This window comes from Eumetopias jubatus, unplaced genomic scaffold (assembly GCF_037043125.1).
Source record: "Eumetopias jubatus isolate StellerSeaLion01/CBP00866 unplaced genomic scaffold, mEumJub1_p1.0 scaffold_16, whole genome shotgun sequence".
Lineage (NCBI taxonomy): Eukaryota > Metazoa > Chordata > Mammalia > Carnivora > Otariidae > Eumetopias > Eumetopias jubatus.
This window is the reverse complement of record NW_028274822.1, coordinates 41,318,192-41,346,160: the sequence shown is the minus strand read 5'-3', so window position 1 is coordinate 41,346,160 and position 27,969 is coordinate 41,318,192. Positions and strand designations below refer to the sequence as shown.

Here is a 27,969-nt window from a genome sequence, read left to right as displayed (position 1 = left end):
TTCAGTAAATTCCTACATATGCATTTGTAGATGTTTCTCTGTTAAAACACATTTATTTCTTTACACATGTCTTTGCTAGCGTCCTAAATTTGGGTTCCAGATGATCTAGAAACTCAAGCCCTTCTTCTTCCTGCCGATCACTGCAGCAGCCTACAGAGCCGGCCATAGACCCTTTTCCTTCATAGTTATACGAACGCACGTAGTCTTCAGAATGTTTATGCTCCTCGTCTTGTCCACACAGATACACCTTCTGTATCAAAAAAGAGCACATTTTATTATTTTTTTAAAGACACCTAAACATATTAGCATAAAAATAATGTCTTTGATTTACCTTTTACTGTTTAATTTTTAATCAGAGTGTGTCCTCTAATGGATTCCTACATATAAAAAATGCACATGATTGGTCTGTATTATATTCATTCTGAAAATATAGCAGATATATAAATGCTCCTAGTGAACACATTTATGAAAATTAAAAATACACATATATTACAAAGCTAACCTACAATTTCCCATTTGAACATAAGATCTGTATAGTTCCAATGTATCTTTTCAGCTTCTTCACATATTTGGGGGAACCAATATAGGCTTCTGTTTATATACAGTTATATAGTGACAATAATGTAATATATTCAACTGGCTAATAATAACCAATATTGATTAATCTGAACCTAAAACAAGGAACTAAAACCCAAAATAAAATCTGAACAGTCTGTCTGGTTAATGTTGATAGCCAGGCCTTCATAACTACACAGAGGATTCAGTACACTAAAAAATGTTTATAAATTATGATCCATGCATCACTCTATACAAATCTTTCATTCCAGGTGATTTTCCTGGTAATTTTTACAGAAGAAGCTACCAGTCTTCTTACACTTCCTAAACATGTATACATATGCCATTCCTAGATAGCTGTGCAGTTTTGTAAACCTTATTTTAAAAATTAAACTTGGAAAGATCATTTTTCCCTTTGGGCTTGGGCCTGAAATCTATGTCTATGATAATTAAAGACTCAAAAGGTGATGAGTTCCACATGCCTGAGGAGTAAAACTTTTGGGAAATCCTGATTTATAAATCATTTTTAACTTTCATGCAATAAGAACTCGAAGACATTGGCACTCACCTCGCCAAGCCGAGGTTGGGTGAAGCTGTGCCAGTCGGTATATGTGTATCTGCCAGGCTCCATTACTCCCTGTCCTGCTCCCTTGACAGATTCCAAGGTCTGATGTCCACCTCCTTTGCTGGAATCCAAAGTGTAGCCACCTTTGACCATCTCAAAGCTTTGCTGTGTTTTGACTCCTTGGCCACCAAGAGTGCCAACAGACATGCTTGTGTCACAAATGTTGGATGTCTGTGTGGGGAGTCTAATATTTGCTTCCTAAAAATAAAGGTAGAGTTATAAAATGAGTGAATCAAATTGAAACTAACAATTTCCTTTCATTTCTTTCCCATCAAAATTCATTATGTTGAAGCCCTAACCCTCAATGCCTTAGAATGTGATCTTGTTTGAAAATAGGTCATTACATATGTATTTAGTTAAATTAAGATAAGGCCACACTCAGGGTGGGTAAGGTGAAATTTGGACACAGACATGCACACAGGGAGAAGAATGCCATATGAAGATTTGATTTATGCTGCCCTAAGTCAAGGAACTACCAGTTTGTGATTCTTTGCAGTCCTATGAAACTAATACAATAGAATTATGAAGTTTAATGAGTTAACCCAGGGATGTCTGGTGGCTCAGTTGGTAAAACGTCTGCCTTTGGCTCAGGTCATGATCTCGGGGTCCTGGGATGGAGCCCTGCATCGAGCCCCGCGTTGGGGTCCCTGCTCAGCAGGGAATCTGCTTCTCCCTCTCCCTTTGCCCCTCCCCACCACCTGTGCTCTCTCTGTTTTGCTCTCTCTCTCAAATAAATAGATAAAATCTTAAAAAAAATAAGTTAATGCATGCAGAGCAGGTGGAGTTCTGCTTGGCATAGTAAGCGCTCAGTAAACAGTTGTTATTATTATTACTATTATTATGTAATAATCAGCTGTTATCATTGGATCACCACACAATTCGTACGAAAGTGAAATCTAATTTACCATCACTTCTTCTCCGGGTCCTTCAGTGTTTGACACAATTAAATTTTGCTGGGCTACATCTGGAAAACATTTCTTTACTGTTCTCTTAGCAGTAACACAGAAACAAGTAAACAGAATACCTAAAAAATAAAAAAGTATTTAAGTAAAATAGCATTTTTTCATGCTGGTGTATATCATTTAAATCATGATATTTTAAAAGTTTCTTCACAGAACTTTAAAGAATTTGTTCTATAAATTAAGATCCCTTTGGGTCATGAAATTTAAAACAGAATATTAACAAATGTATTAGTATATAGACCATCTCTGTCTTATTGAGATTATGTTATTAGGCTAAATGAGAAAAAGATCAATTAAAAGTAAGAAGGATGAAGTGAGCATAGTTTATTAATAGGTGTCCTCCCAAGCCCAGAATTAACTTAAATGTTTCTCTTATTTCCTCCACACTGAAATAGTAACTCCCTTTGATTGAAATTTAAGCTAGTATTATTGATAACTCAAATCCATACATGTAGAACACACTCAAAGGGCATTAGGCATAAATACAAACATGAAAGGCAGTTACATAAAATCTGTGCCCAGTTTTGAAAGTGTAATCACCGTGCTAAGGGGAACGTCCAGTTTTACCTGAAACTCAAATCAATACATTAGGACACAGTAAAGACTATGGGGAAAGTCTGTAAATGCAAATAGGTTCTGTAGTCAAATAAATTATTGAAAAAGAAAGGTGAGTGGGAAGGAGAGATGAAAGAAGTGTGGGCAATGATTTCCATCACTTCTGCATCTTGAAAAAAAGTTTGCAGAATGCAAAATCTTAACATCCTTTGCATGTAATGTTTTCCTCAGTGGCTCACCATATGACCATTTTCCACTAACAGGAGTCTTTTTTTTTTGTTTAGAATTCCAATTTTCCTTCTTTTTTAAGTTTATTTATTTATTTTTAAGTAACTCTACACCCAACGTGGGGTTCAAACTCACAACTCTGAAATCAAGAGTTGTGTGCTCTTTTGACTGAGCCAGCCAGTCATGCTTCATTGGAGTCTTCTTAAGATGTATGTTAAATCAGGGCATCCGAGTGGCTCAGTTGGTTAAGCAGCTGCCTTCGGCTCAGGTTATGATCCCAGGGTCCTGGGATCGAGCCCCACCATCGAGCCCCACCATCGAGCCCTGCCATCGGGCTCCCTGCTCAGTGGGAAGCCTGCCTCTCCCTCTCCCACTCCCCCAACTTGTGTTCCCTGTCTCTCTGTCTGTCTCTGTCAAATAAATAAATAAAATCTTTAAAAAAAATGTATGTTAAATCCGTTCATTAATAACAGTGAGCATAAACTATGTGAATTTTGTAAGTACTCTTCACTAATTCTTCCTGTGCATAAACTTGGTGGTTAAAAGACTATGTTTTGTATGGGAAGGAATCTTAACCAACCTCTTTGTTATACTTGTGGAAAAATGAGCTCAAAGAAGAGGAAATGATCTATCCAGTGTCTCACACCTTCTAATGGAAGAACTAAGGGTACACCTCCGAAAATTAGTTTAAATTTAATCTGCTCTTACTGATATGTTTCTTCCGTGAATTGAAACCCCCAGTCACATAGTACACACAAGAGTTTTAAAAGGACACATTTAAAGGGCACATTTACCAAAGACTATAAAGGTCATTAAATAAAGAACTACCATATATATATTTTAAATATTAAATAAGCCTTCAACTAACACATTCTAGATAATTATACTTACATAACAGCAATGCAGAACCCAACACCATGGCAAGAATAGCCCATCTTCCAAGTATTACGTTTGGCTTAACATCTCTCACATTTTTTAAATTCATTTTACAGTCAGATGGGGTTGTACAGTCACATACTCTCACCATTAACATGTGTTTTGCATTTAAACCATGTCTATCTTTTATTATGATAGGCACATTATATTCGTTATAATCAAGAATTTGCCGCTGACGAAGAATGGCAGTTTTACCTAGAGAAAAAAAAAGACAGAATGTATATTGATATGACCTTTCAATCACAATATTATTCCTACTTGGTATGCTTGGGGTAGGGTGGGGAGTTGAAGGTGCAGAATTTAGCTTAAAGGAAAAATTCTAGTGGTTCTTTTTTCTTTCTTTCTTTCTTTTTTGAGAGGGAGAGACGGAGAAAGAGGAGGGGCAGAGAGAATCCTAAGGCAACTCCATGACCAGGATGGAGCCCAAAACAGGGCTCAATCTCACAACCCTGAGATCATGACCTGAACTGAAATCAAAAGTCCAACAGATGCTTAACCTACTGAGCCACCCAGGTGCCCCTCATTTTTATTTCTTAAAAATGATTTTGATTTCTTGAAAAACCAGGAAAATGAATTAATATTGCTCTACACTTAATTAGACTAATCTATACTTAACATTACTCAAATACTATACTAAAATGGATTGATGTGTTTTCTTAAAAGATATTTGGAACAAGAGTCTAAACATAAATATATTATCCATTGCTTTTAAAAGGTAAGGTATTGCTCTTTTGTCTGGGCTGCCAACATGCCGTCCAGACTGAGGAAAACCCAGAAACTTCGGGGGCCACGTGAGCCACGGCCACAGCCGCATGGGCTAACACGGGAAGAGCCCAGGAGGCGGGGGTGATGCTGGCGGCATGCATGAGTCACCGCCGGATCAACTTTGACCAGTATCACCTAGGTCACTTTGGAAAAGTTAGTATGAGGCATTACCACTTAAAAAGGAACCAGAGCTTTTGCCCAACTGTCGACCTTGACAAACTGTGGACCTAGGGCAGTGAGCAGGCACGGGTAAATGCAGCCCAAAACAAAACTGAAGCTGCTCCTATCACTGATGTGCTGCACCCCAGCTACTGCGAAGTTTTGGAGAAGGAAAGCTCCCCAAACAGCCTGCCATCTTGAAGGTCAGATTCTTCAGTGGAAGAGTGGAGGAGAAGAGTGTGTGTGTGTGTGTGTGTGTGTGTGTGTGTGTGTGTGTGTGTGTGGTGGCAGGGTGTGGGGTAGGTCTGTGTCCTGGTAGCTTGAAGCCATGGGGAGGGAGATTCATTAAATGCTAACAAGAGCTTTTTAAAAAAAACAAGGTACTATCCTTTTGGGGGGTTCAATAAAATAATTTCCTAAAATGAATGTACATCATAATGAACTAAGGTGAATGTCAAAACCATCAGCCATCTTAAGTTCCCACTGATTAGAAGATTTAGCATAATTACATACCATTTTTTGTTTCTAAATTCCAAAGTTTGTTGGCAGAATTATCCAGAAAGAATTGAAAAGGTGGACCATTCTCGGGTCCATCAGCATCTACAGGTTCCAGAACAGCATAATCCTTAGCATGCTGACAAATTGTCACTTCTTTATCAATTTGTGGTGGGTGATCATTATAATCTTCCAAAAGAACTACTAATGTTCCTGTGCAAGATCTGCCATCTAAGAAAAATAAAAAATAGGATATTTCTTCGCTTAAAAACTGATTTTCAACATCTCTGTGATACACAGCTGACATCTGTTTTCTAGTGGCTGTCTGAACTTGATTTTCACACACTTTTGGGTCACAAATACCATTGCTACAAATACAAAATAGTGACATGTCACTCTTCCCTGAAGATTGATGGCTCTATCAGATGTTATCTTGAGGTGCTTTTTAAAATGAAAAAGCATGAGATTATGAGCAATGTCATTACAGAATAGCCACTTGAAAATAAATTTCTTACAGATCTCTTTGTGAAGAGCATATATTCATCTTGAATATACAAAGACTTCACATTTGGTCATCAGTCACTTCCTTTGACTTCCTCTTCTGACTCATTTCCTCACCTATTCTTTGCTCGAACTTTGTAAAACCTCTCATCAAACCCACTAGGTGCACTTTTTGCTGTCTGCTTTGTTGCCACAGCTGGGACTACTTTTCTCTTTCGCTTTGCCTGGTAATACTTTGTTATCCTTCAAGAATCCACCAGATAACTCCTCTTGAAACTTGCCGTGACATCTATGGACAATGGCAGCAATATTCTCCTTTGATTTCTCAGAGCACTTTGCTCATCACCGTCTCACACACTGAACTGTGAACCTGTTCGTCCTAAGAGCTAAGTCATGTTTATCTTGAGAGCCGAATGATCTGCCTTGCATTTCTTGGGTAACTTACAACTTCATACTAACACCTTGAACATAATGCAATTACTATTTTATACTTTACAAAAGACTTAGTTGAATAAACCATAAAAATAAGTTTGCACCCCCTCCCTAATTCAATAAATATGTTTTTGGCCTAGGAGCTATTACTCATCTCCAGATGGCCACTGTTACTGGCCTAATGCTTTACACCATAAGTCTCAATATCTTTAATGAAAATATTGCCCAATATTTGTGTTTAAGAGATAATGAAGTTCAAAAAACAGGTCTAAATTTTACCATTTGTGAGAAGATAATAAACTACAATAAATGGTAACCTTTCAAAATTGAAATAAACAGAAAAATAATTGATACGGTTTCTCATTTTTTTGCTTTGAGTGCTGGTCTAAATTTGGAGCATTAGATAAATTCAGCATTTATCATAAAGACCACTATAAATCATATGCAAATATAATCCATTTTTAATTTGAAATAACACTTAAGCTTTGCGCAGTGGCAGTCTCGTAGCCAATGAGGTTTATCCAAGGCGCGATTATTGCTAATTGAAGTAACACTTAAGCCATATCTTGGAGTATATTTCAGTGCTGATTTTCTGTTGAATAACTACAAAATTAATTTATTAAAAGTTATTTTTAAGTTACTTCATAAAAGGCCACTATTTTATATACCTCTTTAAAAATTATTCTATCTGAACAAATTTTACAATATCTAGAAATAAAAGAGAGATACAGCTCTTCTAATAAGAAATCTGCAATAGGATATAAACATTTTGATACTGCCAGAAATTTGTAGATAAATTTGAATACAAGTAACAACTTCAAAATCAGCAAACTAACAAAGATGTGAGTTATTAACAGAATTCCTTAGAGGAACGTGATATAAATGAGAAGCAATGAAACACCCTTTTATAGAAAAGATACATTACTTGTGATAATTAATATATCATCCCCAGGGAAGGGAGACTTAAGAGGTATTAAGAGAAGAACTAAACACAGACGAGTGGAAACAGTCATAGAAGATGTCACTGTCATTCATTTGAAGAAGTTAAGGGACCTGAATTTCAAACAGGAGGGGCAGTGCTGTACTAGGCAGAAGGTGCATAAAACAGTGCTTTCTAGGGGCGCCTGGGTGGCTCAGATGGTTAAGCGTCTGCCTTCGCCTCAGGTCGTGATCCTGGGGTCCTGGGATCGAGCCCCACATCGGGCTCCTGGCTCAGCGCAGAGCCTGCTTCTCCCTCTCCCTCTGCCTCTCTCCCTGCTCATGCTTTCTCTCGCTCTCTCTCTCTCAGTATCTCTGTGTCTCAAATGAATAAATAAAATCTTAAAAATAAAAATAAAAATAAATAAAACAGTGCTTTCTAGAGTGACAGCAGGGAAACCAGTCTGCTTGACAAAGAAGACTGACAGAAGAAACAGAAGTAAAGAAATTGGATTCGAAGAAAGCTAGAAGAAAGTCTAGGTCATAATCTTGAAATATTTATGAGCACCAAAACTAAACGTTCATGTGGAAACATAAGTAAATACTTATATATTTGGTCCTTGGAAGTATATATTAATGGATTAAAGTTCAACTACACAAAAGCATTGATGTCACCATGTGGTCTTACATTAAAATGTCTATAACATCCATGTCTTTACTTCTTCGTGAGCACACCTAGGTTATCCATGAGCCTGGGGCATAGATTCTTATAGATTTGGCATTTCATTTCCTTGTATTTTTAGCAACAAAAGACAAAGTTAATTTCTTATATTTCTATTCTCTGTATTTTCCTTCTCTTCAAATAGTATTTCATTTTCCTATCGCTAGCTAAGCTTCCTCATTTATGTGAAACTCGCCTTTATCCTTTAATCGGGGCAGCTCTTAACTAATTTCTACTTCTTATGATAGCCATACAATTTTTTATGGGGAAAGTGGTCATACCAAGAACCTCTTAGGAGAATATAGTAATCCTTTCTTTCATATCATAGGAGAATTTGGCCTTGTCTTCTGAATTCTAGTTTCCATGGTGATTTGCCGAGTACTTGGAACTTACAAGACTATCAACATTTGTGAAATAAATGAGTAAATGTAAATCCTTCTTTGACATCATAATTGTGCTTTTAAACCATTCAGCTTTCACTTCTGCTTATACAGGAGTAGCAAATCATCCAGGGTTTTAGAGTGGCCGCAACATTAACTATATTTCTCAGCTAATGTTTTCTCCATTCTTTAGTAGTTTTTTTTCCTACCTATATTGAAAGAACTACATTAAAAGTCTGTGTGAGAGGTATCAAGAGGAAGGGAAGGTCATTTAGTTTTTCTTTTAGATTTTGAAAACTAGATATTTTTGGCACATGGAAATAGTACTTTACAAGTGCTTGTTTGTGCATTTTTATGGTGCATACATTAGCCTAGTAGCACATGTATACAAACATACTAGTAAATATAAGGAGGTTGCTGTGTGTGGCTCTCAGCCTGTAGATAAACAATTTTGTGGCTAGACTGGCCCTTGTGGTTCTTATATGATTGCATGGTGTCCCAACTATCAGGAAACTTTGGGGGGAAAAAGGTTTATTACTTACATATCCTGGAAATTACATGGCACTCCCGGGGCCACACAGCGAGGTTGTGCGGGGCAGGGAGAAAAAAAACAAGCCTGGGATACTGCTTTTATTGGGGTCAAGAGCGGGGGCTGAGGGTTTCTCGAGCTCACTCTTTACTGGTGAATTTAAGACATAAGAGTAGAAATTTAAAGAGCTTGGAAGTGAAAAAAAACCAGTGGCCCCAGGGGTCAGTTACTGAAATCAAGCAAGCTCTCTAAAACAAAGGAGCTTGGGATGGTAGGGCTATTGTGACTTGATCTGGATCATTTTCTAGTCTGCTTGGCAATGTTTATTCCAGATAGCCATCTTTGAAGCTGAAGCCTTAGCAATCAAAGCTTAAGTCAGGCAGGCACTTGCATTACAAAACAAAACAAAGCTGTCAGGCATACACTGTAGCCCATTGTAATGGTCCACATTCAAAAATGGCTGCGAGGAGTGCACATTCAAAAGGATTTGGAAATTACTACTTTATGACATTTGAAGGACATTTCTTCACAAGATAATTTCTAGGATTAACCTTGGAGAAGGATTGCAAACCACCACAAAAGTCTTGAGTCATCTTTTGACCATTTCTTAGGAAATAGGATAAGCCCATTAAGAGAGGCTCAGAACAGACGTACCTTGAACCCAACTGTTTTAGGAGGGCTAAACCCTTTCAACAAGTTCAAACCATAATAATCCAAATATGTACTCCTAAAAAAAAAAAACGGAGATCCTGGAGGATGCCACCATGTCTTCGGCCATTCCTCACTTCCTAGTTTTGCATTACTGATGAACTGGAGCTGACATTGGGTGGTCTCCAATACATTGAGCAATCAATGCAAATCTGTTTTGCATGAACTTCTGATATGAAAGTAAACAAAGTTCACTCCAAGATTTCCTTAAAAATATATCCTCTATTTCTAGAAAATTGCGCTCACCTGTATCCATTGCAACCACGGAGACATTGTATTGGTCGTTTTTTACAAATTTCGATTCTCTGTCTAGCACTTTTATAGTTCTCAGGTCACCGGTGTGTTCATTAATTTCAAACCAGTTATCTTCATCTCCTATCTTCTTATACCTAATTTTTAGAAATCAAGTGTAAATGCTCAAACCAAAGAGTGGACATAATCTCAAAATATGTCATTTTGAAAAATACCTTACCTTAAGCCTTCACCACTGCGTGTTTCTGGATCCAACGCTTTGTATCCCTGCAATTCTAGTCCAGGTTGGAGGCCATCTCTACTCTGAATAACTTTTACTGGAGGTTGGCATTCAGGACCCTCATCACTGTCTTTAATTTTAACAGTGACAGTTGTGGTGCACATAGTAGGAGTTTTTGAATTTGCTGCTTTAGTGAATTGTGCTTCATTAAGTACACCAATTTGCAAAACAACCTGGTGATTGACTTCATAGTTCAATGGCTGTTGAATAAACATACTTTAATCAGTCAATTTGTAACACTATATATAGAAGACTTATAATTACGATTCCAAATTTTAGCACAAAAAGGAATATCATTTTTGTGTATAAAATGTTACCAAAAGCAGGTGCTAATGTAGTTAAAGACTAATAGTTGACTTCCTGTAATGATAAGCACTATCAAATGCAAAACTGTTGACGATTTAACCAATTTTTCTTGTCACTTTTCTTCGGGAAGGTCCCGCCTTCAGTTTTTTTATTACAAGTTTAAATATTAATAGAAGTACAGAATAAGTGTTTGAATAAATCCGAATTTATCAAATGGGATAACAGTGATAACTAAGACAACAGAAGTATATAAAGAGTATAAGAAGAAGTATATAAAATAATTAGACCACTGGGACATGAGATTTGGTTATGATGGAGCAGTTACTCTGAATGTATGCATAAAAAAGTATAATATGAGCATGAAGGCAATTGAAAAATCTAGAGGTTTGATTTCCAGTAGTGGTTCTTCCATTTTTCTCTGTCTTGTGTTCTATAAAATAAGGGACAAGTGGGTGTCTAAGACTCCTTCTAAGACTAATATTTGATTACTAATACAATATTTCTTTGCCTTGGTTTTCCCCATGTATAGAGAACAATGTGTTTTGTGCCTGCAATGCCCATCTTCTAAGAAAAAAAATGAGGGTAAAATAATAATAAAACATTTAAGTAAACAAATGTAAATCATTTCAGCATTGCATTGCAATTCTCTAGTCATATACATACAAAGAATTACTAGAGAGATAGATAGTATGTAGTATATAGATATGTAAATATCAATGCTCAAGTGTACATCAGTATTTTTTAAAGTATTGCTTGATCGTTTTGTTGTTGTTGTTTACCTTGACAACACACAAGACTGCTTCATTTGTATTGGGGTCTGTGCTAATTTTGAAGTTTCCATTTTCATTTCCTTGTAGGATCTTGTAGACAGCCTTAGAGTGAGGAGTGTTTGGCAAGTCCTGGTCATGTACCGCCATTCGTAAAATCTCGACGTCAATTCTGTTTTCTTCTACTTCTGTAAAATACTAAAACAATTGCCTCTTGTTATGATAAATTCATAGCTTTAACAACATGATTTTCTACATTTAAAGAAAAAGAAAATAAAGTTATATGGGAACATGCAATCATAAATTGGAAAGAATTTACAAATTTCATGCATAGATTACTTCTTTCTTCACTAAACTGCTTTCTCAAATCTTATCCATTCTTCAAAGACTGACTCATGTCTTAACTTCTAAACTTCTCTGAGATCACTCAAGCCCTCAGATTTGTCTCTATTCTGAATCTCCTCAATATTTATAGCCTATGGCCCCTTTTATATTAACATATTAAGCCTTCAACATTTATAGATAATTATAACCTACATTGATTTCTTATTATTACTGGATGACTTGTTATTATGCCAATTTTTGTTTTTAATTTACTTCTGATTCCTTAGCAAACATTTTAAGGAAAAAGTTTTTCCCTTTTTGAGAAATTAAATCACATTTTTTCCTCTTCCCTCCAAAAAAGAAATACAGCTACAGAAGCATATTATATTAAAAGATTAAAAAAAGTAGTAAACCAGAATCTTCTAGAAATGTAAAATGAATTCAAAGAAGGATGATAACCTCATAGCCTTTGGAGTATAACAGATCTTGATTCTAATCCCAGTTTTTCCTCTTACATGGTCTATATGTATGAGATCATAAGCAAATTATTTAACTGAATATTCATTTTCTCAAATAAACTATGGGATAAACATATCCTTACAAATTGTAGGGATTCATATAAAACATTGTATGGATGTGCCTATCACTGAAGGTTTCTCTTCTTTAACTTGTACTCTCATATAGATTAATGAAAAAAATGATCACTTACTAAAAGTTCAGGAAAGAAGAGCCATTTCCTGGAAGTATCATCCTATATATATTTCTTGTTTTGTGTACTTCCTAAGGGAAAGTTCACTCATACATGATGCTGGGAGGATCTGCATATAGATAATGGGAGGACCACACTGTACTTACTGATGCCCCAGCAAAGCAGAAGATATAAAGCTAATCTCTTTTGCATCTTAGGAAGCTGAAGTGCAAAGGATACCAGAGAGAGAGAGAGGGGGCCTCTTTTCCTGCACTCTATAAAATAAATTTAAATCCAAGGCATCCTTTCCTGCACTCTATAAAATAAATTTAAATCCAAGGCATCCTTTCCTGCACTCTATAAAATAAATTTAAATCCAAGGCATCCAATAACAGACCTTGGCATCCAAGAAAATGGTGAATACATGAACAACATCAAGGACAAAGAAGCCCTTAGATAGCCAAGAGATTAGTTTTTTTTTTCCTTAGCATTTAGAAATAACTGGTTCTTCAATTATTTTTACAGAAATCATATTTTTTACATGTTATCTGTCAGTGGTAGCTCTTAAAACCAAAATATGTAATCTCACAGAACTACCGAATTCCTTATGTGTTTTTTTTGAAAAAGTAAATGAACCTAGGTAAATGAGTACAAAGATATACTCACAGAAGTTTTGGTAAAATATGGTGGATTGTCATTTTCATCCTCAAGTGAAATAGTAATTGTTCCTGTATTAAATAAACCAAAAGGTTGGCCCCCCATGTCTCGCACTTCCATTACTAACTTGTATGTATCACAATGCTGAAAAAAAAAAAGAAAGAAAAAGGTACATTGATGAACACTTCTATTTCCTATAACTTGCAATTCTCATAGCCATGTGTAGGCTCTGATTATTTTACATTCTTTTTTTATTTTTTTACAAAAAAAAAAGAAAAGGCCACCTCAAATATAAATACAGAACAAGAGATTGGCTAGTCAGTCCAATAGAAACCTGATATGTCTAACAAAATTTCAAAATTTAAAGCTATTTCACATCCACACATCACATCAGGTCAATGATCTTAAGTGAGAACTTATCTAATTCCTTGTACCTTCCCCAAATCTTTGTAGACACAAAGGAAGTATCCAGAGAAGCCCTAAGCACAGCCTGTGTGGAAGCAAGCTTGGAGAGGTGGTCAGACTCCTCTGGGAGTTCATTATCAGTTTGAATATAGTTTAGTGACTGTAAAATTAGTTAATCAGTTCATTACTTCTCTATCCAGCAAAGGTGTAGTTGTGGTGATGACACCTGTGTCTGGATGTATGGAGAAATGCTTTGGATGATCTGGGATTTGCTGTAAGATTTTATACTTCAGACGAGTATGGAGAGTGTCAGGTTCATCGAGGTCTACGGCAGTCACTTGTCCCACCGAAGTTCCTGTTCAGATAAATCCCATATTGTCAACAACTTAAAAGAGCCATATAATTGAATTACAAACAAACAAGGTATGGTTGTAGCCTATTCTCCCCAAAATGACAAGTATATTGATTTTACAAACAAGTGCAGTGTCTTAAATGCTCTCCCAAACTCCAAGCTCCCCTCACTTGGAAATTTCAATGATGTGGGTATTTTGAATAACAGGATTTATATGCCACATGTCCGGGAAGATGCACACTACCCTTGGTAAGAGTGGTTCTCAAATCCTTCTCCCCAACCCACCACCCCAGTTCACAGACCATTTTTGGATGGGACCTTGTCTGCAAGGTCTTGGTTCTTTTATAGGCAAACTTGATAATGTTAGTGAGACGAATAGCACAGCTTTGAATAGGATAACAAAGATTTTATACCTTGATATTGTAATAAATGTGCTGAGTTGTTAATACATGCAAGTACTCATTAGTATATGTAAGACAGACATTGTATAGCAGTCCGAGTATCATTGGACAAGCTTTACAGCCCAGGGATCCAAGTATGAGAAATGTTGCTTTAGCAAACCCCTAACTATGAAAGAACAGTGTTAAACATGCATACAAACCTAATGACAAGAGAATGGAGGAGGCATTTCTTGTAACGTTTTCATTTTTAAAAGAAACTGGATAGTCTTATGCCCACTGATGTGCCTAGGAAGCAATCTTGGCTGCCTATAACATCAAACCAATTTGCCAAGGAAATGGATGTATATATTGTTAAAAGTCAGATAAACATTTCCACGAGATGATATATTTCTGGGTCCTTGAAAATGTATTGAAACTTTTTAAAGACTCAGATTATTTATTGCTTTATAAATGCATCTGTGACACCTATGTACATGGGCAAAATAGAAAATATGAATAGCGTTTCTGTGACACACTCATATGCATCATGGACTAATCTAACGAAGTTGGTAACTTCATGTATTAGTTGCCTGGTGCCTGTGCGCAGCACAGATGAGCACAGAAAGGTTTGCCTTTGAAGAGTATACGCTCTTCGAAGATTACAAAGTTTTATATCGAATAGCCTTGACATTCAAGCATTGTTAAGTGTTTTTGCATAATTGTGTTTAAAACATTACTGAGGAATTGAATCAAAGCAAAAATCTAGTGTTCTCCTGCGATGTGGACTTACCAGTTCGACAATTTTCAGGCACACTAAAGACAGTCACTTTGTTTTCAAAATACGGAGCATTATCGTTATCATCTTCAACTCTGAACAGCAAAGGGAGTGGGTACTCTGGGGCATAACCGTCTGCTGTTGTGGCGTAGGCATATAGCTGAAAGGTAGACAAGCACCGTCAGCTTGTTCACAAATGACCAATTAGGCACAAAATTAAGCCTAGCGGTTGGGGAAAGACATAATGTTTAAAAAGTCATCCACAAATGAATATGTAACTAAGAACCTGGGTGATGGAAAACACACCAGCACAGTGGATGCTGCCATATGCCTTCAATCCTCCTGTAGCATCCACGTGATTCGCCCAACAAGGACCATGCACCCCAGCTAAATGAGGCTACTCTGTTCTCCGAGAATTAACTGCGTGCCTTCTGCTTGTTAGAATGTATGTAAATTTCCCCCAGTTATGCTAATAACGAGTATTTTATTAAAGTTTATAAAAAATAGGATTCCATTTATTTATGGATTTGCATATATGTATAAACAGATATCAACAATCTTCAGTGATTCAGTTATAAATTCTTTACTCTATTTACCTGCATGTTCTCGTTTTTCTATCATAAACATATTTCTTGTGTAATAAAAGTGCCAATAAAATCATATACACGTTCCAAATCCCATCTCAAAATGATATATCTTGGTTTCAAAGGCCAGCATTTAATGTCCTTTCCTTTCAAAGAACATCAATTTATTTCTGCCCTCTTCTTATGTGGCTTATGCATAATAAGTGTTCAATAAATAGTTGTTGAGTTAAACAGATTTTCTTTTACTGACAGCACCAACTAAACAAGCCCAAGGTGAATTCTGTATTTAGTTCTTCACCGATATTAATTCTTCCTGATTTTCCTACTGTAACCATCTTCCAAAATGAACCAGGGTTAAAATTCCAGGTATCTACCTCCTCCCTGTCTTTCTAGCCTTATTTGTCAGTTGCCAAGTTCTAGAGATTCTGGCATTTCTGTGTCTCTGCCACTCATTATCTCTTTTTTATTCTTAATGCCATCATTCTCAACAGACCCCAAATGTATCCTACATGTTATCCCACCAATTTTCCTGCAATTGTCCTCATTGACCTTCTCCAATTTCTGTAGCACTCGACTCAGATTCATTTCCACATAACACAATTTTGATCATGATATTACTTAATCAGATTCTTTAGTGATCTATGTATCATCTACCAGAGTAACCACAAAATCCCCACTATTGTGTTAAAAGGCAACATTTCATCTTCACAGTTCGTCTGGAGGGGAAGAAACTTCCACTCCACTCTCTGGGATGGAAGGTATTGAAATGACCATGTTCTGTTTCCTTATTTACTTTTCCCCAAACAATCCCCAGGTAGACTTTTTCAGTAATAAAACTCATACTTTGATTTCCATCAGTCTGATCACTAGCTCTTATTTCTCAATAAATTCTGAACTCCGAGGGGAAATACAGGGGTATTCTGGTTCACCATCCCCATCAGCAGCATGGTGGTTTTCATCACCACCGGCCTATCAGGATGTCACACCTATCAGCCTTCCTATCAATCTTTTCCTTTCCCCTCAGATTTTGTATGAATTTTTCTTTCTTTAAACTGCTGCTATTTTGAGATTTTTAGCAACAGAAAATTGAATTGTTTTATGTCTCTATAAGTTGACAATTGTCCTCAGGGATGGAGCCTGAGACATACTGATATTTGTATGCCGAAGCACCTAACACAGGGCACAAGGAGGTAATTCTTCAATAAGTAGCTTTTCACATTCAATTTCATCCATCTTTCCTTTTTAGAATGACAAACTACCCTTTAAATCGGCCCTTTGTAAAAAATTATCATAAACATTCTCCATAGAATCACTCGTAATGAATTCTTCTACTTCATCACATTGGCATTAAATTATCTCCCTATCTAACCTAAACCCATCCTGCTATAATTTACACAATTTCTTGCTAGTGTTTCTCTTCATCAGAAATGAAGATCATCTGGTTCTCACCATACAATCATTTAGAGTTTGAAATAATAGTGTTTCCTGATGTTTAACAACGAGTAAATATCATTATCTCACATTCCACGGATTCAGATGTGGTGATTTTATTTCAGGTACTATTTCAGGTACCTGGTTTTATTTTTTTTTTTTTACTAATAATGAGCTAAGTATCTCCAAAATAAATCAAAATTGAAATCATTATTGTAGAGAGGATGATCTAAACTAGGAATATAGCTAAACTTTAAAGCATAGCCTAGCTCCCTAGGAGAATCCATTTATGTTCCTGTAATAGAGAAACTAATTATAAATATTTTCTTATTTAGTCATTAAAGTAAACTCAATAATAGTACTGCTTTTACAGTAGAGTTCACATTATTTTATACTGAAACCAATAATCATATACTTGAATATTGCTATAAGAAGTATATAGAATATTATACTTTATTTTTTTTTTTAAATTTTATTTATTTATTTGAGAGAGAGAGAATGAGAAATAGAGAGCACGAGAGGGAAGAGGGTCAGAGGGAGAAGCAGACTCCCTGCTGAGCAGGGAGCCCGATGTGGGACTCGATCCCGGGACTCCAGGATCATGACCTGAGCCGAAAGCAGTCGCTTAACCAACTGAGCCACCCAGGCGCCCTAGAATATTATACTTTAAAATTAGTCATATTTTGGGCGCCTGGGTGGCTCAGTTGGTTAAGTGACTGCCTTCGGCTCAGGTCATGATCCTGGAGTCCCGGGATCAAGTCCCACATCGGGCTCCCTGCTCAGCGGGGAGTCTGCTTCTCCCTCTGACCCTTTCCCCTCTCATGCTCTCTCTCTATCTCATTCTCTCTCTCAAATAAATAAATAAAATCTTTAAAAAAATAAAATAAAATAAAATTAGTCATATTTTTAGCTGAGTTAGAAGAGAATTATTTAAATTTCATGTGCATTTTTGATATATTGTTTCTCCCTTGAATTCTTCTGTAGCTTGAACAATCTCATCTCTTTTAGCCCTTTCCCACTGCAATTTGCTAAATTTATTTATTTTTTTTATATCTTTGGGAAGATGCAAACAGTTGCCAACAGGAGTGGGAACTTGAGTTTGACCTTGTAAAGAAAGATGTCTCGTGTAGATTGGGCAGAGGTGGGGGAAGCAGTGGCACCAAAGTGGAGTGGGTACACAATATGATTAGCAACGTACATATAAAGACAATGGGTGGACCTGTGCAGCTGAAGAAGAAACATGTTGCAAGATAATAAGGCTCTGGTTGGATGGGAAAGGGATTAGCTTGAAACCAATTTTTCCCTATGTATTTACAAAAGATACAGATTCTCCTCAACACTCAAAGAGAAATAGGTATGCAACTGCTTTCTTTCATAGAATAACCGGGAATTATTGAAGAAAATCCTCTTCTTATACAACTATTTTTTGAAAAGCTTGGATAAAATGGACTTATACACATCCCTGAAAGATTAGATGAACTTAATGGTTTAAGACAAACTCCTCAAACTGTAAGAATGGTATGACTCATCCAGAAAAATACAAGCCAAGATTAAACAATCTAACATGGGGCAAGAGAGAGAACAGGAGCACAATGAGGATGTATATTGAATTAGACCCATGGCAACCTGTGCCAGTAATCAATGAAATCCAATTATTTCAAGCAACAATAATTGAGTAATACATAACATTTGTATAGGTTAGATAAATGCAAAAAATTGGGAAATCCCGTCAAAATCCTGTTTTGAGGACAAAATCCTAGAGCATGTGTATTGTGTGACCCACCACTAGGACATTTTTAAAGAGCTGTACGGTTTACATACTGATTTTACCAATATTTAATTTGAGTATTTAATGTTTGTAACAGCTCTGAGGTAGATAAGACTATTAGTAGCCCGTAAGACAGAGAAGGAAACAGATTCCTGAAGGTTGTGACTCGTCTAAGGCTAAGAAAAAGAGGCAGATGATGAAGATCTACTAATTTCCAGAGAAATAAGCTTTCCAATATAAAGCTAGTAAGTGAAATTGATTTGATAGAAAAGCAAAGATGTATTATTTTAGTTTGCACCTCTATGTTGACAGAGAAGGCTTCCATTCTATATTGCCTCAAGTGATTCCATGTTTCATCATGTTTACATCTGGTTGTTATACTTCCCTTTATGAATCTTACTAATTTGCATGTGGTATTTCTTAATATCAATTCAATCTTAACTATGTTAATGGGAACTAGAGAAACATGGGTAATTCTGAAATAAAAATTATCCAGAAGCCCAACAACAAGCATAAATTCCAAACTATTTTATTCCTTTTGTCCTTCAAAAGATGTTTAAAAATAGCAAAGTCACTTTTTAAAAAAAGTAATCTCTTCATCCAACTTCGGGCTTGAACTCACAATCCTGAGATCAAGAGTCACATGCTCTACCAACATAATCCAGCCTGGCACTCCATGTAACTTATTTTTTTTTTTAAGATTTATTTATTATTTATTTTAGAGAGAGAGCATGAAGGTGAAGCCCAGAGGAGAGGGAGAGAGAGTCTTAAGCCAACTCCATGCTGAGCACAGAGCCCCAGGTGGGCACGGTCTCACGACCCTGAGATCACCACCCTGAAATCACAACTGAGCCAAAACCAAGAGTTGGTCACTTAATCGATTGCACCACCCATGTGCCCTTTTTTTTTGGAATAAAACTATTCTCTCCTCCTTTTCTCTGACAATGATCCAGTGAGAAGCAGCTGAAACTTCAAAAACTCAAAAACAGGATGTTATCAGCAAAATAAGAAATGAAATGTACATTGCAGCATACAGAGTAGGTAGCTTATTATTTCTTCTCAGGAGTGACTACTAGTGCTAGATCTTTTCTTCTTATACTGGATCTTTAAAAGAGGCAGAAGGACGCCTGGGTAGTTCAGTGGATTGAGCATCCACCTTCAGCTCAAGTCATGCTCTCAGGGTCCATGGATAGACACCTGCATTGGGGCTCCTTGCTCAGTGGGAGCCTGCTTCTCCCTCTACCTGCTGCCCCCTCTGCTTGTGCTCTCTCTCTCTAACAAATAAATAAATAAAATCTTTTTAAAAAGGAGGGAGCAGAGAATTTACATATTTACACACACATACCTATGTGTGTGTGTATATATATATATACATATATATATGTATCAACTTTTTATTTGGTTTCTTGATAGATCAAAATGTTTGCAATAATGCTTAGCATACTTCTCTTATTAGAGTCTATGTAAGCTGTTTCTTAAAGTAATCATTTAGTATTATTATGCATAAGGTATGTTTGTTTAGAGAATTTGGGTGGGAGCATAAAATTATAAAGAAAATGTGTCATTCTAATCCAACCATTTAATTTAATTATGAAATCTCTAAAGTGGGACATTATGCTGTTCTAAAAATTTTATCACCTTATCCAGTGCTTTGACACCCTTAGGACAGGGTCTTCACCCCCCCCCCCCCCCGCCGTGATCATTCACTTCTTTCATGGCTGCCTTTGTGTGGCTACTAGTTCCCGCTTATCTTTCGGATATCTGCTAAGATGTTACTTTCTGGACTGCCCAAGTATGAGATAATTTTTCCTTTTATGGACTCCTTTAATGAAGAGTTTTTTAATTCAAGAATCCAAGCGCTTAAACAATTTAACTCACCGTGTCCCCGAAACTCACTGTGAATTTCTCCTGTATGTCAGGTTAGACCTCAGAACACTAAGGAGTTATGTGAAGTTTGAAACAGAAAAAAGAAAGGATTTAATTTTCAGAAGAGCTAGAATTTTTCTTTGGGTCAAATTAGATAGAGTAAGAGGAACCGATAAACTTATTCTGGGATACTAAAGAAATAAAATGATATCCAAGGTTCTCATGGCTGGAGGACAGGCAGAGAGAAGAAAAGAAAAGAAGCACTCTATTATTCAAGAGGTGAAAGCAGTGAACCTCAATCTTAAGATATGTTTAGAATTATGTTGGGTTACTTCAAATTTTCGATTGCTGGGGCCCTATCGCAGAACAATTAAATCAGAATTTCTGGGAAGTGACCCAAGCATCAATATTTTTTAAAAAGTTCTCGTGTGATTTGTAATGTACAGTCAGGTTGAGAATAGTTGAAACCTGTTATTATCGGGAACTACAAACTCAACAAAATTCACTGCTATTGTCCCAGGGTTCTACAGATCAAAGCCTGGCCTTTAAAATTTGTCATTGTATTTTACATAGCTTTTCTCCCCCTTTCTTCCCTTATGCTACCCGTTATCTTTCTTCATTAACTGCACTAATAGAAATTTGAAGTTTACATTATAACTTAACAATATTTAAAATGTTAAATCAAATAATGCTTCTAATATGTAAATAAGCAGCATTGAAAATATAAAAACCATAACTAAAAAAAGATAATTCTGAATAATCCAATGATCTTACTGGAAACTGTTCATATTGCTCACGGTCTATGCTTCGTGTACAAAAGATATCCCCTGTGTCCTTATCTATGAAGAACAAATTGAAGGGTTCTTTGTCCACTCCTGGTCCACTTATGGAATAAAAGATGGTGTAGTTCTGTGCAGCATCAGACTGGACCTATAACATTAAGTGACAATTTAGTAAAAGAACAAATATGCTATGATAAATACCTTCAACCTAATTTGTCGTGATGCTTTAATTTTTTTCACTTGCTCTCTTTCCTATTCACCCATTCTTTCTGGCCCCTGCTTATCTTCCCATCATTCCCCATATTTTTCACATTCTTATTCACATTCTACAGTGTGCAAAGCCACAAACTGGATCATCTATTTGATCCCAAATTCTTCTGAATTCTCTGCATATTTCTGGAAAATCTTGGAGTTGAACATACCTTCACAATTCCTAGTCACTTAATGCTTATTCCTATATAAAGCATAGTAACAATTTCAGTGGTTTTGAGTGATTTGGAATGGAAACTTTTCTGATTAAAAAAAGTAAAAATAATGCAACCTTCCACCCACAATTAATTCATAATTTCAAAGCTGGCGTATTTTTACGCTTCAGCTAGCTGGCAGTAACATCACCTTTTTGGTAAACAAAAATACTGGTCTTTTTTGTGAGGATAAGTGTTAATTAAGGGGACAATTGAATTATGCAAAATCTGTAGGCATGTCCTCTGTCCAAGAATGCTGAAGTCTGGTAGAGTATTCAGGAAAATCTAGATATAGATTTAAGAGCATCAGAAACTCAAAATCTTAAACTTGTTTCTAAATGTTGAATATGATTTCTGGAGGAAAGTGACCAAATACACTGATTTTTTTTTTTTTCTAGTCCTGGTGAATGGATGATCCTTATTAGTACAACAAGTTAAAGGCCTGATTCCATTCAAATGGAAAGTTTTAAAAGTAAACAAGCAAAACCTCTACTATATAAAGTCAAATGAGGTAAAATGTACCTGCTGAACATGTTGTGGAAACGGACCTAGTGAGTTCTCCATTAGTGAACAGGGAATAGGGGCCCATCGTCTCTTGCTGCGTTTGAGAACTGTGTCTCTGGTGTGCCTCTTCTTGGGAGCCTGCATGTGGTGAGAGATGAAGAAATACAGCCCTGCCTCTCGCCAGGAACTGTGATTTTCACATGTACATCAACATGAAAAAAATAAGGAAATGCTGTACCTAATGATATCACAGGTAATACCCAAACCATTTCTGTTTTTTATTAAGATACATACATGCACACGTAAGAACAAGTTTCATTCGATTTAACCAGTTAATCAACCAGAATTTTGTAGGGCATTGCTGAAAGATGCCATCTTGAGAAGTATAAACCCCCTAAACTGAGATAATCTGTTAAAAAATATCTAAAAACTGATTTTTATTTCACTAGGCGTGGCATAACCAATATTTGTTAAAACACGTGCTACAGTGCAAAGCATTTGTATAACAATGCAAAGACAGAGGTCAGCATTCGTTCAAGTATATTTTATTTTATGTGATGTGGGAACTCTACAGTATGAAATAATGTCTTATAAGCCTTCTCCTAAATTTGTAATATGTGTAATGCATATTAAAATGCAAGCATATTCTAAATTTGGTGAAGAATTCTTATAATCAGAAGGAATTTAGCTGGGGAAGTCTCTCATAAATTAAATTACTTATTAATAAATTATTCCACAAGACATATTTCATGGTGCAGAATTTGCTTACAGTGAGATTTCTGTGAATTTCAGTAACCTCTCCCTTCCCACTCCTTGATCACTAGCACTCATTGCAAGAAAATGAGCCTAGAGCCAGAACATTCCAACCAGTCCTGTGGGCTGGCTATACTTCATTCTCTGAAGAGACGGACCCCGTGGCATTTTCTATTAAGATGGGAGTAAGCTGTAGACAATCTCTTTAAAGCGACTGAAACCCACAGTCACTTGGGAGAAAGCCACTCAGGGTGGAGTGCCACACCTCCAACCTGAACCAGTTTTCACTGAGTTTTAGACTCACCCCTGCCTGTTCTTCAGGTTGGTTGTGCTAATTGCCTCACCTCCAACCACTATCTGAAAATCTGATAGGCTGCAGAGCTGTTCATTTTTACACCATTTTGTAGATAGCTCTACCATTTCTTGAAACAGTCTAGTCTTTGCATAGGTTAATTAGAAGTGGAATAAATAAACAAGTTGAGTGTTCAGGAACAATGATTTTAGGGGGGAAGGAAACACATGAAATGATGGACTCTCATAAGCAGACTGTATACCTTCTTTCCTCCCACGTCCAGTACGATTTCTATCTTTTTCTGTTCTTGGCTCTGGCTGTCTGAAGGAAAAATGGAAAAGCTCTTCCTTTCAGAAGACAAAATGAGGTCATGTGTTGTGTAAATGGAACCATCCTCTAGAATCCTGAAGTCGGGATCGCTTGACAGGATTAGGCGGGCCGAAGGGAAGCATTCCTTCAGATTCACTGCAGGGAAGACATTCGCAGTAATTTGTAAAATAAAACAGGAATAGAACAGGTTTTACAGGAATGACAACTGACAGTAAGTCCGTGAGAAGCAAAAAGAGGGAGGTTACGCTTGGAGCTTGTTGAGTACCTGCTATTATAAAATTGAGGGGCCATGGAAATTAAATAATTAAATAAATGGAGTCATAGTTTCCATTATTTTCATCATAAATCAATTTGTGAAGAGATATAAAATATTTTCTTAGTGTCCCTGGATTTATTGTTTCCACTTTAACTCTTACTTATGGGTTTGTACATATACATACAAATTTATCATTTTATATGTAGTATATAACTGTATGGTATCAGTAGATTTGGAAACATGTCAGCAACAATCTTTGATAACTAAAACTATCTTGCAAAAAGTAAGAAAATTGGCCTATACCTGAGTAATACTTAATATATATAATGGGGTTGTTATCAAAATATTTCACTTACAGATTCATATTTAACATATTTAGCACATTTGCTATGTGTCTATAGAGTATAGGTTGTATTATCTTTTAAGTGTTTTTAGAAGATATAAGGCAATGGATTAATTTAAAACTTCAAAGCACTGGGCAAAATGATGTCTGTCTTGGAAAGGATACCACTTCTGTATTCAAGGTCTAAACTTAAGGCCAAAGAAAAACCTGATAAAAGGAATGTGACCCTTGGACTCAGAGCGACCAGCCTATGCTTGAGGGATGGCTGTGATAGTAAGACTTGTTGAAATTTTATTTGACTTTCCCCACAAGCTATTCTCTGTAACAGATCACATAAATTCTTGGGGGGGGTACTTGTTCATTATAGTCAACCTCAAGCACGAATATTATTTAGGGACATTTAAATTTTAACACATCTGTTTTATATCTAATCAATTAAAGAGCATTGGCTTTGGAATTTTGGCAGCAGATTAGTTGATATGGATAAAAATATGCCTCTGGTTTTCATGCCTTCATTAGTCTGAACTAAGCTAATTTAGCCCTTTGATGTTTGCTAATTTTTCTGGCAAGAAGAGTATACAACTAACTTGCTACTTTAATTGTTTCTAACCACTACCAAAAAACAAGTAGTCCATCTTTCATTTTATGTTGAATTTTAATGCCAAGTAGCTATTACATGGCTTTATCCCAAACTTTACAAGAGCAGCCTGAAGCTAAATGTAGCAGTTAAAACTATGAAATTCTTAATGCCGTTTCTCACCTTTGCCTACAAGTGTTTCGGCCTGAAGATGAGAAGGAACTTGAAGAGAAATGTTCTGACAAGCATCGCAAGATAATATTAAAACCTCAAAAAAAAAAAAAAAGAAGAAGAAATCAGGAATTATATTTGATCACAAACTTTCACATTACAGTTTTGTCTTATTGATAAAAATAATGTCAATTTCAGAAACAAATTTATCTTCTGGTCCTTCAATATTTTTCATATTCATTTTATTTTAAAGATTTATTTATTTTATTCTAGAGAGAGAGAAGGTGGGGGGTGCGGAAGGACAGAAGGAGAGAGAGAGACAGTCTCAAGCAGACTCTGAGCCTGATGCCCAATTCCATGAGCCTGAGATCAGGACCCTGGCCGAAACCAAGAGTGCAATTCTCAACAGATTGCACCACCCAGGCACCCCCCCCCATATTCATTTTAAAAGGGAAAAGCAAAGGAAGTGGCTTTAGGGGCACCACAGTCATTTAGTATTAATGAAAATTAAAATGAACAGTAGTTCTTAGAACCCAAATCCTATTGTACCATTAAAAAAAAAATGGGTTACAAACAATTGATTTTATATAAAGACTGTCATCTCTAAGGCCAATCCATAAATGTCACCCTGATTTCTTAGCATGAAGAAAGTACTTAACTTTGGAATTTAATGATCACATATTTGTACACAAATCATCATTTCCAATAACCCCACACAATTTGAAGTTATAGTTGATTAAGGCTAGAAACCATGAGGATTTTTTTTTAACCTTGTAAAGAACGACACCCACAAATCTTCACTCATCTCAGATCACTCCTGGGACTGGTTTGGCGTAAACTTGAAAGTCTAAATTGATCTCGAATCAAAAAACTGGTCTAAAAAGAAATATAAATCAAAATATAGGGAGTAGCCTTCAACTGGGTAAAGATTGGTAACTAAATTCAAGACACAGCTATTGTTTTAGAAAGCTAGGTAGTTAAAGGAAAGAAGATAAACTGTCTGGGGGAAAAAAGTTATTAGCTTAAAAGTATCGACAGTTTCAAAACATAGTTTGCTTCTTTTTCTTGGCATTTTGTATTTATTTGCTTCCTCTTCTGTTTATCAAAATGACTGCTTTTTGATTATTTAAATATAAGATAGAGCAGAGCTAGATTTCCCAGAAACAGGTCAATTTTATGATTAATTTTTCTGAGGATGTATTTTAGAGTTATGGGACATATTATTTGGGAGAGAGAAAGAGGAGGGCATTATCGTCCATACCCAGAGTGTATAGTTCATTTCCAACTCAATTCAATTGCACTTGCCGTATTGTATCAGCCTATTTAAATAGTTTGTAATTTTACAAAAACTGTTATGCAGATAATACAAAAAACTGGAATTTAAAAAGTCAATTTGTATTCACTTTAATTAATTAATTATATTTATTTTATTTTATTTTACTTTTTTAGCCTCCCTGTTATATGTTTTCACAACACCCCCACATTCCCCTTCCCGGAATGTAGTATAAGGCTAATCATATGGCCATGCAATGTTCTTTCTGTTTCCAGGCCTCAGTTCCATTACCTTGTGAGCTACTGAAGGGGAAAAACCACACCTCTCTTGTTCTCTGTCAGAAACTCTGTGCTCAGCACATAGTAGGTGTTTAACAGATAGTTGCAGAATGAATTTGTTGGAATTGTATTTGGTTTAAATAACCACTTTTTTAAAACATAAGACGTTCTTATTTGACTTTTTTAATATACTTATTCCTAATGCCAAGGAATAAGCTAAATTATAGCCCAAGAACTTTCTGAACATAAAGAATCCTATTAGTAATGATCTAAATATATGACATGGAAAGAGTATTTTTTAATTGACAAAATATATATATGTATGCACACATCTGTGTGTATATATATGCGTGTGTATATACATATATCTAACCTATATATACACACACATGATTCTCATAGGATGTAGCCACATTCCCACTTCCACACCAATCTTGTTTCCTTCCCGCCCTAGGACCCCCACTTCTTTGCTTCTGCCTCTGTAGGCATAGCCAATGGAGGTCTGCAGAAGTACTCTTCCAGGCTTCAAGTTAAATTCGCAGCTTAATGACTTAGAGGGAGCTGGGGTCAGACAACCTTTTAGCTATTATGGGGGTTAAGGGTGGATGGGCAAGGGATGAACCAAAGGATACTGGACACAGCAGAGACCAGAAGCAAAAGAAATCTGGATGAATCCCTCAGAAATCTTTCACTGCCTTTTACCTAATACTAATTTAAGGTGGTCTCTGAAGTTGTTGTTGTCCCCCCTACCCCAGGAAGTTACAGAATGAGAATTTGACCATCAACCCTGCATCATATATTTACATGGAGAAATTGTTTACCCCCATACAGTTAAATCTTTAAATTCTAAAAATATAACTTGAAGCTAAAGGATTTTGCCAAAATGGAGAGAAAAAAAAGGAAATTCCCAGCTCAGAAAATGCCAGGTGGAGATATTGGACAAATCCCCTCTCCCTCATTCCTACCAAAGAAAAATAGCACCTGAGTACACATGTACAAAACTCTGAAAAACCTAAGTGGAAGTCAGCTTAATGGAATTTTTTCAGTGACGGTCACATTTTTCTTTACTGTTTTTCTCAAGTTAAACCCTTTGCTCAAACTAGGAGTTCTGCTTGTCTCTTAGCTCCTGGTGGGTAAAACGAAAGTCCTGGATAATTTGCAACTTCACCCAGGCTCCTTTTCCTCTTCTTGCAGCTCAGTGGAACTAAACTGTAAAATATCGACAGCTTATTTAATGACTCCTAGCAAAAGCAAACCTCAGAACCTTTGGGCCAAATGCCCGAGGAATGAAGTCATTCCACTACTCCTTAGGAAAACACCAGAGCAAGACTGAACAGGGGATTCCCTTGAAAAACGTTAATGTCCTGGCAGTGGGCGCATGAAGAATAAACAAAACACCTGCCATCCCAGGTCACAGGTCTCTCAACCCTTCCCTGACTTTTCCTCAGCTCTGTTTTTGTTCTCCCAGTCTATCTTCTCTGCCTTCCACTGCCACCCCTACTGCCTTTCAAGCCTAAACTGGAGGGAGGAAGCACGTAGTGACATGCTTGAGTTCCCTAATCCTTTGGTTGTTACTCACCGGGAGACAGAAAAGGAGCTGCTTACAGAAGATGCTCCCTGGGGCAGCCGAGGCCACAGCCAT

The 27,969-nt window shown here is 36.4% G+C and overlaps 1 protein-coding gene and 1 pseudogene across 2 annotated transcripts; one reads left to right on the top strand and one right to left on the bottom strand.

Moving 5' to 3' along the window:
- Nucleotides 1-52: 52 nt before the first annotated feature.
- DSC1 (desmocollin 1) lies at nt 53-27,969 on the bottom strand. Of its 2 annotated transcripts, none has more exons than XM_028098363.2 (16): nt 27,907-27,969; nt 24,789-24,873; nt 23,362-23,564; nt 22,073-22,192; nt 21,079-21,234; nt 14,671-14,815; nt 13,337-13,503; nt 12,753-12,887; nt 11,087-11,272; nt 9,942-10,201; nt 9,716-9,858; nt 5,299-5,511; nt 3,817-4,056; nt 2,086-2,204; nt 1,124-1,378; nt 53-250 (listed from the first exon to the last, which is right to left on the bottom strand). In XM_028098363.2, the coding sequence occupies exons 1-16, from the start codon at nt 27,967-27,969 to the stop codon at nt 53-55; spliced, it is 2,688 nt and encodes an 895-aa protein (XP_027954164.1). The 2 variants fall into 2 exon arrangements, with proteins under 2 accessions (XP_027954164.1, XP_087875411.1); XM_088019285.1 differs by lacking the exon at nt 53-250 and adding an exon at nt 342-377.
- On the top strand, nt 6,695-6,850 carry LOC114205113 (U4 spliceosomal RNA; annotated as a pseudogene).